This window comes from Globicephala melas, chromosome 9 (assembly GCF_963455315.2).
Source record: "Globicephala melas chromosome 9, mGloMel1.2, whole genome shotgun sequence".
NCBI lineage: Eukaryota > Metazoa > Chordata > Mammalia > Artiodactyla > Delphinidae > Globicephala > Globicephala melas.
In genome coordinates, this window is record NC_083322.1 from 29,593,945 (window position 1) to 29,613,844 (window position 19,900).

A 19,900-nucleotide genomic window follows, 5' to 3' on the forward strand; every position below is an offset into this window, starting at 1 on the left:
TCAGAAGGGATTTTTGTAGAAAGTGACAAACTTAATCTAAATTTACACAGAATTACAAAGGTCCTATCATAGCCAAAAGAATTCTAATGAACATAATTGGAGGAATTGCACTATTTCATTTAAAGACTCAGTATAATCCTATAAGTGTAGTGATATAGAAATAAGTGTCATATTAGCATAAAGACAGGCATATTCATTAATGGAATAGAATAGGGAGTCCAAAAACTGACTCCTACACACGTGGTCAGATGATTTTCAATGAGCAAAGGTAAGCAATGAGAAAGGGTAGTATTCTCAACCAACAGCACTGTCACAACTAGATATCCACATTTAAATAAATAAATAAGAGGGAAAAAAGAGAATAATCTATATCTGATTCTGCTCCTCAGTGAATAAGAGCCCCAAACTCCCTGTGGGGTGTGTGTGTGTGTGTGTGTGTGTGTGTGTGGAGAGAGGTCATTGGTCACAACTAACTCATGAAGTAATAGGGAGTACCATTTTGAGCTGAATACTAATGGAGTATAAAACAATTTCTAATACTGTGTTTGGATAATGCTAATCTTAATCTCTTTTGTTGTAGATTCTTCATTTATCTCAGACGATGTCTTTGGTGATCTTACTATCTTCACTATATGGTCTGTGTATCATCTCCCATGTCTTCACATGTTGTATCATGGCATGCAGTCACTTGCAAACCTTTACTCTAGATCAGATCTCTCTCCTGGGTTCCAGATATGTAAATTTGAATATCTCTTTGATAGATTCCTCTGGATACACTACTGGGACCTCAAGCCCAACACCCACCACAGATTCATCTCACTGTTTGTCTTCCTTCATTATGCCTGCCCTTCACCCCATTCTGCTCTTCTTTTGTTCCCTGAATTGATGACTGATACTGCTTTTCACTCAGTTTCCAGAGTTACAAGCTCAACACTCATTGTTAATTCCTTCCTGACTTTCACATCCCTTCAGTCATCAGGAGTTTAGGATTATATTCCTAAGATTTTTTTTTTAACATCTTTATTGGAGTATAATTGCTTTACAATGGTGTGTTAGTTTCTGCTTTATAACGAAGTGAATAAGCTATACATATACATATATCCCCATATCTCCTCCCTCTTGCATCTCCTTCCCTCCTACCCTCCCTATCCCACCCCTCTAGGTGGTCACAAAGCACCGAGCTGATCTCCATGTGCTATGCGGCTGCTTCCAACTAGCTATCTATTTTATGTTTGGTAGTGTATATATGTCCATGCCACTCTCTCACTTTATCACAGCTTACCCTTCCCCTTCCCCATATCCTCAAGTCCATTCTCTAGTAGGTCTGTGTCTTTATTCCCGTCTTGCTCCTAGGTTCTTCATGACCATTTTTTTCTTTTCTTAGATTCCACACATATGTGATAGCATACAGTATTTGTTTTTGTCTTTCTGACTTACTTCACTCTGTATGACAGACTCTAGGTCCATCCACCTCACTACAAATAACTCAATTTCGTTTCTTTTTATGGACAAGTAATATTCCATTGTATATATGTGCCACATCTTCTTTATCCATTCATCTGTTGATGGACACTTCGGTTGCTTCCATGTCCTGGCTACTGTAAATACAGCTGCAGTGAACATTTTGGTACATGACTGTATTTGAATTATGGTTTTCTCAGGGTATATGCCCAGTAGTGGGATTGCTGTGTCGTATGGTAGTTCTATTTTTAGTTTTTTAAGGAACCTCCATACTGTTCTCCATAGTGGCTGTATCAATTTCCATTCCCACCAACAGTGCAAGAGGGTTCCCTTTTCTCCACACCCTCTCCAGCATTTACTGTTGGTAGATTTTTTGATGATGGCCATTCTAACCTGTGTGAGATGACATCTCATTGTAGTTTTGATTTGCATTTCTTTAGTGATTAATGATGTTGAGCATCCTTTCATGTGTTTGTTGGCAATCTGTATATCTTCTTTGGAGAAATGTCTATTTAGGTCTTCTGCCCGTTTTTGGATTGGGTTGTTTGTTTTTTTGACATTGAGCTGCATGAGCTGCTTGTAAATTTTGGAGATTAATCCTTTATCAGTTGCTTCATTTGCAAATATTTTCTCCCAAAAGACCTTGAATAGCCAAAGCAATCTTGAGAAAGAAAAACGGAGCTGGAGGAATCAGGCTCCCGGACTTCAGACTATACTACAAAGCTACAGTAATCAAGACAGTATGGTACTGGCACAAAAACAGAAATATAGATCAATGGTACTGGCACAAAAACACAACAGGATAGAAAGCCCAGAGATAAACCCACGCACATGTGGTCACCTTGTCTTTGATAAAGGAGGCAAGAATATACAGTGGAGAAAAGACAGCCTCTTCAATAAGTGGTGCTGGGAAAACTGGACAGGTATATGTAAAAGTATGAACTTAGAATACTCCCTAACACCATACACAAAAGTAAATTCAAAATGGATTAAAGACCTAAATGTAAGGCCAGACACTATCAAACTCTTAGAGGAAAACATAGGCAGAACACTCTATGACATAAATCACAGCAAGATCCTTTTTACCCCACCTCCTAGAGAAATGGAAATAAAAACAAAAATAAACAAATGGGACCTAATGAAACTTCAAAGCTTTTGCACAGCAAAGGAAACCATAAACAAGACAAAAAGACAATCCTTAGATATTTTTGAACTAGACCTTTCTTGTCATTTCTGCTGCCACTGCCTTGGTTCAGGTCCCCATTTCTTTTTTTTTTTTTTTTGCGGTATGCGGGCCTCTCACTGTTTTGGCCTCTCCCGTTGCGGAGCACAGGCTCCGGACGCACAGGCTCAGCGGCCATGGCTCATGGGCCTAGCCGCTCCGCGGCATGTGGGACCTTCCCAGACCGGGCACAAACCCGTGTCCCCTGCATCGGCATGCAGACTCTTAACCACTGCGCCACCAGGGAAGCCCCCCCCCCATTTCTTAAATGATTGATTATAGGAGCCTCTTGGTTTGTCACCAGGATGACCTTTCAAAACTGTAAACCTGAATATGACAATCTTCCTATAACCTTTCCTTGACTCCCATCACCTACTTAATCAAGAACCTGCACAATCAAGTGAAAACTCTTCAGTATGACTCTCCAGCCTCACCTTTCACCTCTTACCTATTCATATAGTACTGTTCAGTAATATCAAATTATTTTAAATTTCTAGCATATATGAAGGTGTATCTCTTATAGTTTCACAATGGACATTAATATATTAAGGGCTCTGTGAAGACCTGTTATATGGGAACTTGCTTACTTTTTTTTTTAATTGAGAAGTTCCCAAATATACTGAACTTCTAAATTTCACTCCTACCTTTACTCCTTCCCCAGGAGTAGCAATCACATCTCATAGGACTTTCTGAAGTTTTGATGACTATGATCTAGAAAATACTTATTTAATGGATGAAATCAAAATCACTTAGCCAGAGGATATGGGGAGGGGGAAAGGTAAGCTGTAACAAAGTGAGAGAGTGGCATGGACATATATACACTACCGAATGTAAAACAGATAGCTAGTGGGAAGCAGCCGCATAGCACAGGGAGATCAGCTCGGTGTTTTGTGACCACCTGGATGGGTGGGATAGGGAGGGTGGGAGGGAGGGAGATGCAAGAGGGAGGAGATATAGGAACATATGTATATATATAACTGATTCACTTTGTTATAAAGCAGAAACTAACACACCATTGTAAAGCAATTATACTCCAATAAAACTGTAAAAAAAAAAATCACTTAGCCAGACATTCAAAAGACATTATTCCCCAACTCTCAGCTAATTTTCCAGCCTTTCCACTCCATACAGAAGTTCTTCATATATCCATACTCACTCTTATCTAAAAAAATCATTTTACTTTCTCATCTCTCTGTCTGAGCTCTGGGCATTTATCAGCCTAGAATGCCTCTCTGGCCCTGACCCATCCTTCATTATTCAGCTCAATTCCTCCCCTTGGTTTAATGTGTGGCTCACCTCTTCAATGAAGTGATCTTTTTCTATGAACCCCTTTAGCAATTATTGCCTAAGCCATTACTTTGCAATTAATCATGTACTACTTTGTCACATATTTCTGCTATTGACTAGAAAGTTATTTAAATTTTTAGCATGCATCTGTTTTGCTTTTCAAAAAATGTCTTTAAACTCTTTGACCTATACCTGGATTCTCTTACTGTTCACCCAGGGCAACTATATATAGCAGGCACACCATAAATGGCTGATCTTTTGTTGCTGCTTCTAAACCAGCAGAAGGGATTTACTAAAATCATAAGCTTTTATATTAATGCAGTGAAAGAGAATTTCAAATGATGGGGAATTTACATATTTTATGTTGTGCAAACGAGGCTGACTTTGAGATTCCTAGAAGAAATAATGCATATCTTAAAGACAGTGCTTTGAATTTTATTTGAAATAATTATTCTTTGACAGGGAAAAATAACCGTATTCAAGAAGTAAAGACAAATTTCATCCATTATGATTAACTATTGATGCATCATAGTTACTTCATCAGATATTTTATACCTCTCCTATTCCACTGGAGAACAAATCAATTACATTAAAATATTTTTCCTGTGATTAGAATTGAATTCTAAAGTAGCACCTTTCTGCCTCCTACACAAGACAAATACACCTACCAGAAAGCACACAACTGAAAAATGAAAGCTGCAAACAAATGAATTTTCCTTCATTTTTATCACTAACCAATACCTACCATAGCATGACAGAAACCAATAAACACTCAATGCAATTTACAGTTGCACTAGCATATGGTATTTCCCCAATAGCTTTCCTGATGTCTAAACCACTACCTTGAAAAGTACTGAATCCTCCTACCTTCATTCTACATTTAATATCTGTCACGATTCTGCCTTTAGAAAGACAATTTAGTCATATGATGATAGGTAGTTCGGTAACTACCTGACAAATCAGACTTTTAAAAACTCTGTTGTTCTCTTAATTTTGATTTGGAGATGACATTTATTGTTATGAACTTGTCAGATATAACCTTGTAATGGTGTGCATGTAGCTGATATATTTTAGTGCTTATTTACTCATTTTACTTGAAATATTTATGTAAATATACATGGAAATGTGTTCTTTATAAATCTCACATGAAAAATTATTCTGTATTTTTGGCAAGTCATCAGAATAAGATGCCATCTTTGAGTAAGATGTATTTTCCATTACTCTTCCTTGTTTCTAAACCCCAGTTGTAGCCATATCAGTCCTCACCACTCAGTACACCTGGACCTGCCCAACTATCAGTCACCCTTGAGGAAGGTCGGGACACCCCTGGGATTTGCCACACAAGGTACTAGCCGTGATAGACTTTGTAAAGTCGGCTTGAAGTAGCACATGGTAAATGTTAACTTAAAAACTGAAAATAACAAATGATGTACTGGACTTACTTTAACACAATCTTTATTACATGTTTTGGCCTTTAAAATGCTAAAGCTAAACTGGATATTTTTATTTCTGGTCCTTTTGAAAAAATGTGGATCCTCTGCTTTCTCAAGATAAGTTGTGAAATTTAGATGGAGGCATTTAAATCCCAAATCCAGCAGCTTCTCTCCATCATCTTGTTAACTGCAAATAAACAGCATTCAAACTTTGTTAAATTTGTTCCCAAACGGGTTTTCATACAGTCAAATATGAATTTGGGGGGGGGTGAATGAATCCACTTACATATTACAATCTTATTTCAACTTTACCTATATAGAATGAAGTCCCTGATTTTATCTGCGGTGCCTATCACTATGCCTGGCATTTGTTATTTGATCCATCCATGGAGAGAGGGGGATACAAGAGGAAACATTCACAAAGAGCGCTGAAAAAAAAACAAGTGTAATAAAAAACAATCCTATAGCTCTTTTCCTATATCACGCATTTCAAAAATGAATCTAAGAGAGGTTAAGAGAAACTCAAGTTATTGCTGGCAGAGCTGGGTCTAGAACCCTAGCCTGAAGCACAGGCTCTAGCCCCTATGGGATGCTGCCTCCCTGGGATATAAGGACTGACAGGAAATAAGCACCTCTTCCCACTCAGTGTATTAGCATACCTTTTTTTTTTTTTCACAAAATCTAAGGGTTTTTCTCATTTTCCTTGCTTTATGCCATTTCCGCATCTTTAAAACATGTTTAGAAAATTCAACAAGCTATAAACAGTATTTTTTTATTAAGAGATGTGACATTAAGAGGTGTCACAAATGTAGAGAGATTCAGTGTTTGCTGTATTCTACCAGCCATGCTGTAAAGGTTAGAAAAGTGACATGTACTAATAAGACCCATGGCACTAATGAGAGGATCTGGTGCCACATAGTATCTTAAAATCCTCCCCAGGGTTCATTACTATGCCATGTTGATCATGTCATTTTTAGTAAATTCAAGAGTGACTCATTCCTGGCTGACAGCTAAGTGCAGATACCGTTATGTTACCTCTAAAGCTCTGTCAGTGAACTTGTCAGAAAATAAAGCAGAGCCTCCTTACTAGGAAAACATAAACGTCCAAACTTCCCAGTTTTTCGTCTTAACATACTGAAATTTCCTGTATGCTCTCTACTGAAATATTAATTTTCAAGCATGGTCTGAACAAACATGCTTTACAGAAAAAAACTCATCATTGTGCCTTCACACAAAGGCTGTATTATCCTTTTTGTCTTGGAAATAGATTTCTATTTTTACATTAGTTTCAACAATGTGCAAAAACCCTTAGAAATTGTTTTTCAAATATCCTGATATTTTTATTTATTTATTTATATGCAGAAGAAAAATTAAATGTCTATTTCCCTAAACAGAAAAGACATTTTTGTCACACACCTATGGTCACAAATATATAGTTCAGTTTGGGTTAATCTCTGAAAAGCAGAGCTTATAAACTCTTGGGAGCTTTGGTTCAGCCATCTTGTCATGTGGACAGTGCATGCGAGAAAGCCAGCCTGCCGAAAAAAAGAGAATCATGGAAATAGGGAGGAGACAGAGACAGAAGAAGGATGCATACATTCCCTGAGGTCCTGACCACTTCCCAGTTCTTGCATGCAATCCTGAGGTCATTCTGCACGCTTTGATTTTTCTGAGACAACTTATACTTAATCAGTTAACCATTTATTTCTTGTTTGCTTCGCATTGCTTTTCTACTTAAGCTTTCTCGGTTTGGTTTCTGTTACTTGTAAATAGAGTCTTATTTGGTACCCAGGCCTCAACTGTTGTTGTTGTTGGTGGTGTATGTGTGAAAATGACATGAGGATAGATTTGTTTTTTTAAAATAAATTAGACTGCCAGAAATAAGGCTCTGGTAGAATGGGACAAACTACAGATTAATGGGATGAAAAAATTATAGGTATCCATCAGGCTGGGTCCATCAGGGAAGATGCCTCCAGAAGTCAATGTACAAAATCTGGCAGGGTAGAATATTTTATCAGAGAGGTTTTACAGATAGATAGTTCATGGTAAAAGAGCAGGGAGGAAGGATATTGTGCAATCTCATAGCTGAGAATATGACTGCTCGTGGTGACTGAGATCTAGGGAGAATACAGTATTTAAATTTGGGGCTGTTCCATTTGTGGCTATAAATACAGATACCTTGAAAGGTGCTGTTACAACAGAGCTCATCTACTAAAAGTGGGTTATAAAATGGAGTCTGGTTGCAGAAAAAAAGGTTAAGTGCTTGAGTACAGAAACCCCGTGGTTCTCGACCAGAGGCGATTTTGCCCCTTTGGGGATATTTGGCAACATCTGGAGACCTTGTTGGCCGTTACAACCAGAGTAGGAGATTGTTAGTGACATCCAGTGGGCAGAGGCCCCGGATACTTCTCAACATCCTGCACTTCCCAGGATGGCCCTGCACAATAAAGGATTATCTGATCCAGACACCAATAGCGCCGAGGCTGAGAAACCCTACTTAACCAATAAATAAAAACAAGTGGAATCTTTCGATACTTCAGAGTGAATCTCCAAATTCCAGAGTCCTGCTGATTCTCATCTGTGGAGTTAAATCAGTTTCAGATATTGATAAGGGTTGTGGGGAGAGGAGCTTATCCTTGATTGAGTCCAGGTCCATTCCCAACTGGCACATTTAGTCACTGCCGTTATTTTGTGTGTGTGCGTGTTGTTTTTATTTTTATTAAAAAAAATTTTTTTTCCAGTCATTAAAAAAAATTTTTTATTGGAGTATAGTTGCTTTACAATATTGTGTTAGTTTATACTGTACAGCAAAGTGAATCAGCTCTACGGATACATATATCCCTTCTTTTTTGGATTTCCTTCTCATTTAGGTCACCACAGAGCAGTGAGTAGAGTTCCCTGTGCTATACAGTTGCAGTTATTTTTATATATTATATTTCTCAGCCTATGGCTAGCCTGCAGATATAGGACCCAACCTAACTGTACCTCAGTCGCCTCAGAGGCTTGTCAGTACTGGGTTCTCGAAGGTTTAAAGCAATTGCATCCTGACACACTAAGCTGAAACACAGAATTGGCACAGTGGCCTATTTCATTGTATGCCATAGCAGGAATGCTAAGCTGGGAGCACCATACTATAACAAGAATATTACAGAAAGAGAAAACATTTATAAGACTTCTAATTTGATGTCTAATAACTTGAAAAGTCAATGTAAACTGAAATAAGAAGATGATTCTATAATTTTCTTTTAAAAAGAAATACAGGAAAATGTTGATGTGTCAGTGCAGAGGTATTTCATCTACCCTGGCTCTGCATTAGGCCTAGGAATGTGTATCTATTTGTGCTGTACAAAGATTCTGAACGATGCAAATTTCAGAGAAGCATCCTTACACACAATCACCAAAACATGCGAATTCAGCAATTTTGTTTGACTGACTCTCCAGGAAACAGCATAAGAATGCTCCTACCTTTGACTCGAATACCCACTGTTTTAGTTTCCTATTGCCGCTGTAACAAATTACCAAGCCCTAGTGGCTTAAAACAACACAAATTTATCATCTTACACTTTTGGAGGTCAGAAATCTGAAATGGGTCTCACTGGGCTACTTTCCTTCCTGGGGCTCTACAAGAGAAACCATTTTCTTTCACTTTCCGGGTTCTACAGGCTTCCCCTATTCCTTGGGCCACGTCCCGCTTCTAGCATCAAAACCAGCGATGATCTGAGCCCTTCTCAGGATGACGTCCCTCCGGTTCTTACTCTTCCGCCTCACTCTTCCCTCTGTAGGGAGCCTTGGTCCAACAGGAGAATACAGATAATCTACTTATCTTAAGGTCAGCCCTTTGCCATGTAACATAACATTTTGATAGATTCTGAGGATTAGAATGTAGGCATCTTTGTGGGAGACCATTACTATTGCTACCACATTCGCTAAAAAAAGCATTTTACAAATAAGTAGATACAGCTTACTAAGCTGTATTAGTCACAGAATCAAGCTTTGGCATTTGAAATGGGATAATTACATCAGACATTTAAAAAAAGATAGCAAGCAAAACCTTGAAGGTTTAAAAGAATTTCATGATCTTGTAGAAAACTCATTTCTTAATACAGTCTAACTTCTGGAATGTTCACAAAACAAATGTAATTTAGGAATGAAGGATTCTCAGGATAACATGACATTATCAAATAGTTATTAATTTTATTATTGCCATAACATTAAGCATGGGATTTCTAATTTTATTAACCTTTTGATATGTCACAAAAATCCTGCCCACACTCCAGCTCTCCATCCCTAAAAATGTAATTCTCTTTAAAAAACTACAGAAGTTAAAAATACTCCTCCTTCCTACATTGGGAGTAAAATCAAAGCAAGTGCTATAGAGGACAGGGTGAATACTGCAGTCTTGTAGATGATCCTTCACATTGGTGATGAGGAACTCTGAGATGACATTTCAAAGATACTGACAAACTCAGGATCATTGATATCAATAATAGAGTTGATAGTTTTCTACAGAATGAAACTACCCCTTGGAAGAAGTATGGCTTAGCCTTTGATTCACTTATTAAATTTAGTAGTAATTTAGTAGAAGGGGTGCAGGAAATCACCTGTCTCACACATTTTTAGGAGAAAAAATAAAAATGACATAAAGGTAGATCAATAATGCATTTTTCCAGGAAACCAAGAGATTTCCATCATTTCCATTCTATAGTGACAATTTCTCTTTCAATGATCACAAACCCTGATGAACATAATGATGCCTCTAAATAGAAAAAAAAAAAAAAAACTCGATTTTTTTCTTTTTAAGACATCAAGGAAATAAACAGTGCATTTAAAAATGCTTACATCCTATAATAACAAAATGATAATGAGGACGACAATGAACACTTTAGCACTTAACAGGGCTTTCCTTTATCCACAATACCTAAGTTATTCTAGAAAACAAATACAAAAAACCAAGCAAATGTATCTTCTCTAAGGTACAAAAAGTTCATGAATTTAAATAACTATTTAAAGCTACAGAATAGGAGAGGCTATATGGTATAGATAATTGTCAGCTGAGTTGCATGAAAAATAAGGAGTGTGAGATGTGTGTTACTGAAAACAAATGCCATATATCTTACCTATCCTTTTATCTATCTACCTATCTATCTATTCTATCTCTCTATCTCTCCATCTATCTACTTACCTATCTATCTATCTATCTGTCCCTCAAATGCATTTTGAGGTCCTGGAAGGCTGAGAACATGTCTGTATTTCTTACATCCCATACAGTGCCCAGCAGTAACTTGATCTTAGTAGGCAACATTGTTTTTGCTTACTGCATTCTGCAGTACTGAATACTGACATTATCAGATATAGTACAGTGATTAAATGACAAAGAGCTTTAATATAAATTTTTAAATTGCCAATTCATTGTTATCTAAGTTAAGTATATTCTATATTTCAAGTAATGCTTCCCAATTTTATTTATCACACTGATCTAATTAAACACCATTGGCCCAGAGTAGTGAGTACTGACTGGTTCCCTAACTCAACTGTAATATCATGGGAAGGTTTAGCACTTCATTAAAATTATAACCTCATCCACTGCTAGCTCAATCATCTAATAATTTAAAAAATGTAGACTGTGTAAGTAAACAATATAAAAAGATAATCTGTATAAAATTTTAAAAATTGCAGGTACATTTTAAGTCCATGGGAACATAAAAAAATGCTGGAATTTATTTATCAGAGTTTCCCCTGCTAAGCAACAAAATGAAGCATCTTTGGATGGTAATGAAAAATTTCACTCTCAGGTACAGTAGTATGTGATAATAATAACCTTAAAATAGCAACCAGCTTGCAATAACTGAAGAAAGAAACTACTGCGCCATTAATCCACATAATGTAACTGATTTGATATTGCCTTTTCCAATCTCTCTCACAGCTTAAGACAAAATACCATGTTCCAATTGAGAAAAAAATATTTAGGCCTTCCCTCGTGGCACAGTGGTTGACAGTCCGCCTGCCGATGCAGGGGACACGGGTTCGTGCCCCAGTCCGGGAAGATCCCACATGCCGCAGAGCGGCTGGGCCCGTGAGCCATGGCCGCTGAGCCTGCGCGTCCGGAGCCTGTGCTCCGCAACGGGAGAGGCCACAACAGTGAGAGGCCACAACAGTGAGAGGCCCGCGTAACACACACACACACACACACACACACACACACAAAAATTTATTAAAAAAAAACTTTCAGTACATAGAAAAGAAGCATTCATGGTTCTCAAAAGGTGGACTATACTGGGTTGTAAGATTACTACACTGTTCTTTGCTTTCTGTGTTTTAGTCAGCATCCATCTTGTGGGAAAGGGATGAACAGGGGAAGCTTCCTTAATTTAGTTCCTTTCATCTGAAGATTTCAAAAGCTTTGCTGATGGCTATTATTTACAGTCGCTGAATAAATGGGAGCACTGAGCCAATGCGAGGCTATAACCATTCTGTAAATGAATTACAAAGCAGTAGAATCTTGTTAAAACAAGTCGGAATGTAAAATGTCTTAGGCGTCCTGCTCAATTGTGGACTCATCTTCCATTTTTCTAAGCAACTTTCTCCATTTTAGAACTTTATTCTGACATTTTAAGATTAATAATGACCTTGCTCACTTGTTCACACAGAGTCATCGGCCCCTGATTGTTTTTAGAAATGTAAGCCAGCTAACGTGCTACCTATGTGCGTATGCATGAAAAAGTGGGTGGGGAGAGGGTGTATGACATTATGACATGAAATCTGAATGTGCTTTAGGATATAAATTGTGCAGAGGAAATAAAACGAGAGAAAAATAAGTCTTTAGACTGAAAATTGATGGAAAAGGAATGGAGGAAATTAATATTAAGTGTAGAGGGTTAGAATACCTAAAAAAGCAAGTCTACGACAAAGTAATTTTGGACAGGAGGCTACTAAGAGACATATGAGGACAGGAGTTGTGTGCAAGAGGCAGAAATGTGTGGGGCTAAAGATGGGGGGCAGAAAGATATGACTCCTAATAAATACAATACAAATTTTTCATTAATGAAATATCTATGAAGGCTTTTTCAAGTTATGGCTCCCACACCAGGCCAATCATCTGAACCACCTAAAGAATGCTCATAGATCAATTCCCATCGTGTGCTCCCCGGAGATACTGATTTATTAGATCTGGCTTAGAGTCCAAGAATTTGACCAATATTTTTCAAAGGTTCTGGGGAATCTGAAAGTATAAACACTTTAGATGATCTAACCTTCCACTATGACCAATACCTAAGAAGCCTATCCAACTCTGGGAGCAGCAGATACTTTGCTAGCTCCCATCAGCTAACACTGAGAAACTTAAAATAGGAACTGAGGAAGGATGGGTTTGTCCAGGTATCCAAAGCCACACTCAGAGTTTTCTGGTGTCAGTATGCTTGCATGATCTGTATCTTGAGATGCTCTTCTGTTACCTGGCCTAGATTTTTTCTCCCTGCTTATTTCTTGGACAGTGACCCCAGTGCAGCCCAACTGGAAGACCAGACTTTATTTGGATCCTTAGGCTGTCCTGCAGTCTGCCCGCATTGTCAAGTTTGTCTTTAGCTTTACCTGCTATTCATGCAAACCTCACAAATCTAACAGACACAGAATCAGGGAAAGTTTGAGCAAAGCCTTTCACCAGCGTGCCCCATGAGCCCCTCAGGACTTTTCTTACACTGTTCAGTCCTCACTCACTCTGACCCTCTCAATTCAGAATCAGTGAACAACAGCCCAATGATTTTGCAGAAGTTTACCTAAATCAAGAAGAGTTCTTAATCACATGAATGATATTCTATCAATGTTTTTAAAGAGTGATCTTTGCTCCTGAAGCAGAAACACTGGTGGCCTTGTTAAGATGCATGTTCTCAGGCTGCATAACCTATGGAATTAGAATCCATGTGTGCAGAAGTTATCGCTTTACATTTTAAAACTAAATTTGCAGGTAATTTTTCTGCACATGGAAGTTTGAAAATTGTTAGAAAACACAGAGGTCATTTAATTAATTAGATAATTATTTACTGTGTTAATTGATTCCATAAACAACAATTTATTGCCTTCCACGTGCCAGGTACTAGATAGGCTCTGGGAATGTAAAGATGGTTTGAAAAGAAAGTAATGCCTTCCAGTGTGGAAGACAGACAAGTCAATAGATGATGGAAATAGAGCGATTGGTGCTATGATAAATAAGCACAGGGCCGTCTAAGCATGTGGAAGGTTTAGATGTTTTGGAACGTGGTTGTCTGACAGCTGTGCACTATGATTACATGAGTTTGCTTTAATGGGGTGCCAGTTGTTTTCTGTCTACTTTATACACTTAAAAAAATCACAAAATGTTTCTTTAAAATTTTTCCAATGAGACCGCAGTGTTTTTCCTTATTGTACAGCCCTTTTGCATTTAGACATTTTAAAATGGCATCATTGTTGATATAAAAAATTGTGTTCAGATGTAACTTTAAAAAAATCAAAACAGAAGAGCCACACTGAGACAACCAAAATGCTTTGACCTCTATTTTTGCTACTCAGTGAGGTGATTATAATGTTTTGAGATAATATAACTGAGTTGTTAGTGTTTCATAGCCTTCCTGAAATTTTAATTTACATAATTAGTTTGGGATAAATTACTTACCGGAAAAATACATACAGAAATTATTATGTGAAGGATGACAGTATCAAAACCAAATCTGAACTATCGATACATTATTTGTTACTAGGTTTTTCCAGATGTTTGAGTTACATGAGGTTTTAGAAAATATGGGACATTTTAATACAATACTTCCAACACTATATAAAGATTTAAGGTTTTATATCATATCACATAAGTGACAGGACATCTAATATTTATTTTTTAAAGAGTAAAAGTAAAAGCCAAGTTTTTTCAAGTGCAAGAAGCCCATGATCAAACTTTTCTTTCTCTAATGCAATGTAAGCACCATGAATACACAACAGACTCTGCCCACAGAATCCACTGTGTTGTCAGGGAGACAATCTGGTGTGACAAGTGCTCTGATAGGTGCCACTGAACCAAATATACTGTGAAAATATTAAATATTGTGTTGTATACAAAATATTTAACTTTTGTGCCTCACCTGTGTAGAATGTACGATCGCCACCACTAAAGGGAATACAAGATGAATAAAGCCCTAATATCTAGTAAACTGGACGAGACGAAGACATATACACTATAATCTCAGTAAAAGTAAGGTAGATCTCAAGAGGAAGTACAAGCAAAGAGCTCAGAAAAGGGTGAGATAGACTTTAGATGGGGTGATAAATGAAGGCTTCATAGAGGGGAGAGAACTGAGATGAGCCTCAGCATGGCTATCTAATAAATGTAAAAACAGTGTTCATTATTGCCACCTCTTATTGAATGCCTTCTATTGACCAGCCACTCAACTAAATGCTGGGCTAATAAGTTCTTATGAATAGCCCCATATTTGAACTAGATGTTACTCTCTTAATTTTATAAATGAAGAAACTGCAGTTATTAGAGTTTAAGCAATTCTGCCTAGGTCACGCAGCATTATTGAAGAGCCTGGATGCCATCCCAGGTATCTCTGACTTAAACCCATGTATTTTACGCCACACTGCCCTGCATCCCTGTCCTAACAACTGGACCTAAATACAAAGAAAAATCTGTGAAAAAATTAAAGGGTATTCAGATAGATCAGTGGTCTTCAGCTGTTTGGTGTTATAATCTACTAAAAGGAACTGATGAAAAACATGGAGTCTCTCCCTAGCAAAGTACCTATTAAACACATCGACTTACAATTTTTAAAAGTTTTCCCCTTGAATCTGAGATGAGAATCTGATGAAGACTATGGATCTTCATGTCTCCAAATTGTTGCCCATAAATTCAGTGCATTCACTGGCCCTCTCATGTCTCTGGGATCCCTGTACCTCAGGATTGGGATCCCAGGAGAGGATGGTACCCTAGAACACAGGCAGTAGAATGGTAAAGGAGCTTATTCTGTAATAAGGTTTCTTTGCAACCTCAGATCTTTACTTCTTCCCTTCTGTTCAACCAACACACCCAGTAGGTACGATAATCTAGCTTCTCTCCATTGCCACCACCGCTAAGCCATGGCCTCTATCAGGGGGCCTATTCTAACAGTTTCCTCATTATTTTCTTACTACAAGTTTCTCCTCCACTCTGGTCTATTCTCTACATTGCTTTATGGTATTTTTCTTATATGAACAGTTTGTCACTCTCTTATTTAAAAACCTCTTTTGCTAGCACAAATGACAAAAGTAAAAAATCAACAAAAGGGACAACATCAAATTCAAAAGCTTCTACACGGCCAAAAAAAAAAAAGTCAACAAAATGAAACGGCAGCCTATAGAATAAAAAATTTTGCAAACCATATTTTGAATAAAGGGTTAATATCCAAAATATATAAAGAATTAACATATATGAATAACAAAAAACCCAAACAAAATCTGATATTAACATGGGCAGACGAACTAATTAGACATTTTTCCAGAGAGAACATCGAAATGGCCAACAGGTACATGAAAAAAATGTTCAACATCACTAATCATCACGGAAATGCAAATCAAAACTAGAGTGAGATATCACCTCACACCTATTAGGACGGCTATTGTCAAAAAGACAAACAGATGCTGGTGAGGATGTGGTGAAAAGGGAACCCTTATACACTGTTGGTAGGAATGTAAATTAGTCCAACCACTAGGAAAAACTATATGGAGGTTCCTCAAATATTAAAATTATATCTACCATATGATCCAGCAATTCCATTTCTGGGTAAAAATCCAAAGGAAATGAAAACAGGGTTTTGATGAGATATATGCACACCCATATTTATTGCAGCATTATTCACAACAGGCAAGATATGGAAACAGCCCAAATGCCCACCAATGGATAAATGGCTAAAAAAGATGTGGTACATGTATACACAACTGAATACTATTCAGCCATGAGAAAGGAAGATATCCTGTCATTTACAACAAGGATGGACCTTGAGCACATTGTGCTAAACAAGGTAAGTCAGACAGAGAAAGACAAATACTGTACAATATCACTTATATGTAGAATCTAAAAAAGTCTAATCTGTACAAAAGAGAGTAAAATGATGGTTACCAGGGGATGGGGGGTGGGGGAAATTAGATTGATGGTGTTTAAGGGTACAAACTTGTAACTAGCAGTAAATAATAAGCCATAGGGATCTAATGCACAGTATAAGAAACATAGTCAATAATACTGTACTATAATAATGTAATGTGATAAATATTGCCTCAGTGGCAATCATACTACAATATACAAATGTATCAAAGTAAAAAAACCTATTTCGCTTGCTTTTTACACTAATTATGGAACTTCTTATCAAGGTATGGGCCACTCAGTATTCCACAATGTGGGCCCAAATCATATTTCTCTTTCATTTAAAAACCAACCAGACCTGTGTGGGCCGCTGCCACCTCCCAGGCGCAGACATGGCGCTCGACCCCGCAGAGCCGCATCTCAGACGAGTCGAAAAAGATGTTTTGATCCCTAAAATAATGAGAGAAAAGGCCCGAGAGAGATGTTCTGAACAAGTTCAAGATTTCACTAAATGTTGCAAGGACTCTGGAATCCTTGGGGTAGTAAAATGCCAGAAAGAAAATTCTGCATTGAAAGAATGTCTAACTGCTTACTATAATGATCCAGACTTTCATGAAGAATGCAAAATGGAATATCTGAAGCAAAGGGAAGAATTCAGAAAAACTGGAATTCCTACCAGGAAAAGGCTGAGGAAGCTTCCCACAAGCATGTAGGCAACTATTCAAATGATACTCAGGAACGCCAATGTTCATGGAAATCACAGTCACCTGAAATGATGGACTCAAGGAAGTGTGTTTGCTTTATCCTTAATAATGGAAATAATTTTATCTGAAATAAAGTTTTTTTTTAAACTTAAAAAAAAATAAAAAATAAAAATCAACCAAGCAAATACTTATTCATTATTTGAACTATATACATTTGTTTGTGCTTACTTTTCTTACTTTTTCCTTTACTTTTTGATAAACTCCTACTTATACTATTAGAGCTAGCTCAAGTAGCTTCTCTGTGAAGCCTCTACCAACTTCCCCACCCACCCACTCACTCACTCACTCACAGGACACTTTGTTCAGGTATCTCTTGCAGCCATGTTTTACAGTAATGGATCTATTTTATGTAAGTATACTCTGCAGAGGTGTAAGGCTAAGGGCCGTGGCCCACTGATCTTTGTATCCCAGTCATCCAGCACAGTGCCTGGAATATAGTGTGTGTTCAGTAAATAATTTTTTATATACAAAAGTGAATGAAAGATGAATGAATGAATAATCATGGAACAGAAGTTTCATATTATATCCAGGATAGTTCTCAATGTACATTTTTTCCTAGTTTGCTTTTACAAAATTTATTAGTGTTACTTTCAATTATCACTTCTACTAGGACAATGTCATTATTTTGTTGTTAAAGGAAGTTGCGCATGCGCGCGCCCGCGCGCGCACACACACACACACACACATACATTTATCCCAGTACTGCTGCTATGCATTCAGAAAATGGCCAATTTTACAACCAGCTGGTTGACATATAATTGCTTATAATATATCTGGCAGGCAAAAGAGCAATATATATATATATATGTGTGTGTGTGTGTGTATATATATATATATATAAATAAATTGTTCAAGCTATTGGAAGCAGTGATTCAGTTTTTAGAAAGTTGTTCACCATAAATAATTGTATTTAATCATTTAACTCTAATCTTGTTTAGTACAGCAATATTTTTAAACAGATAAAACCTTGAGATATCTGAAATTTCTAACATGATAATATAGAAGAATATTTAATCATATGGGGAAATGTTAATTACATACTGTTAAGTGAACAATGAGTTACAAAACAGGATAGATACTAGGATGAAAGACACTTGAGTAAAATATACATTGTGGAGTCTAGGAAGACATTTAAGAGAAAACAACACTGGAAAACAAATTTATTATTTTCCCAAGCACTAGCTGTAGAATCATGTGTTTGTGCGTGTGTGTGTATAAAACTTTAATAAAAACATGCCCCACGTGCCATAAAATGATTACAGATGTATGATAAATGCTAATTTTTATGAGAGCCCCCAGGGAACTTTAAATTATTAGTAAAAATACAATGATACCTCTTTATTCCTCCCTTCATTTTTTTCATTTATTCCTTCAGTAACCTATGGATGAGCGTCTAATAGGTGTCAATACTGTGCTAAATTCGTAATGACCAAAATGTTTTACTACCCTCATGAATCCCAAGTTCTAGCTACTAAGCAGTGCCTAAGAAAATAACCTATGTATTTACAAGGTATTATGGAAATTTACGGAGGTAGGAGGGGAAAGGGTTAGAAAATTGAGATGAATTGGAGTTTAAAGTTTGAATTAGGCTGAGTTGATGGAGAAGAAAACCAGTGCCTCAAAAGAAGCGGCAAGAGCAGAGGCAATGGAGGTTCAAAGGAAGTTTTGGGTGAGAAAAGTGAAGTGTCCTCTGTGTCTGGTTTTGTATTGACTCTAAGAACGACAGGAGATAACTCTGGAAAAGAAAAATGGGCAAAAGTGAACAAAACACACACTAATGGATTTTCATTTCATCCTATATAATAAAGAGCTAGAGAATGTTTTCATTTGTTAGTTTGTTTACCGCAGGATGTCTTTATTTGTTGTTTGCTTATGCAGTAGGTAGGTAGGTAGAAAGAAGGCAGGTAGGCTCGTTGCCTGGCTGCTTGGTTGGTGATTTTAGTAGAGAAATAAAACAATCAGAAATTTAAGAAAGGACCAACAGCAATAAAGATGAACTGACCAAAATCACCATGATAATCACTATGAACATCAATTAAATACTTAGGTAATAATGTTTATTCTTCTTTGCCTGTTTGGAATATACTGAGGACTTTGGGTGTCATATCAATTGTCATGATTACTTGAACACGCTATTAAGATATTCTCTGCATGTGTCTTTCACTGCCAATAAATTTTCCCTTTGTAAACAAAAGTTTTCAAACTCAGTTTATAATGATACAGCTGCCTCTAATATTGAAATTGGTTATTATTTTATCCTTAATGACATTTCTCCAACTTCAAAGCGGTTTTTAAATGACTGAATCTATATGTCTTTTTTCCCTTTCTATTTTTCTATAAACCACCTTAGTTTGTTCATATCGAGTTAAACAACAACAAACAAAAAAAGAAGCAATAGCTACAGAGCACTTTATACTTATTTGAAACCCTTACACATACAAATTACCAGGACATTATGATTATTTAAGTAAATCCATCTAACAGAAAGGCTAAAACTATAACCTGAATATGTTCATTCCATTGCTTGTCATTAGATTTTGGTCTCAGTCACCAAGTAAATAGATTAACCGAAGTTATGATTTAGTTGTTAAATAGCAAAATTTAAAGAAAATGAGGAGCACTGCGCAAATGTAGAAACTATTTATAGTACTACAAC

The 19,900-nt window shown here is 37.0% G+C and overlaps 2 protein-coding genes across 3 annotated transcripts in view; one reads left to right on the forward strand and one right to left on the reverse strand.

The window, feature by feature from the left end:
- KCND2 (potassium voltage-gated channel subfamily D member 2) overlaps window positions 1–19,900 on the reverse strand; it is a 467,928-nt gene that overhangs the window by 315,854 nt on the left and 132,174 nt on the right. The gene's annotated exons all lie outside the window — the stretch shown is intronic.
- On the forward strand, window positions 11,484–17,252 carry LOC115853881 (COX assembly mitochondrial protein homolog). Of its 2 annotated transcripts, XM_060305184.1 has the most exons (2): window positions 11,484–11,502; window positions 16,982–17,252. In XM_060305184.1, exons 1-2 carry the CDS (start codon window positions 11,484–11,486, stop codon window positions 17,191–17,193), a joined length of 231 nt encoding a protein of 76 aa, XP_060161167.1. In that variant the 3' UTR covers window positions 17,194–17,252. The 2 variants fall into 2 exon arrangements, with proteins under 2 accessions (XP_060161167.1, XP_060161165.1); XM_060305182.1 differs by lacking the exon at window positions 11,484–11,502 and having other exon boundaries at window positions 16,873–17,252.

Excerpts from the sequence above, each read along its gene's own strand:
- LOC115853881 (XM_060305182.1), top strand. The coding sequence starts at position 16,873 with ATGGCGCTCGACCCCGCAGAGCCGCATCTCAGACGAGTCGAAAAAGAT.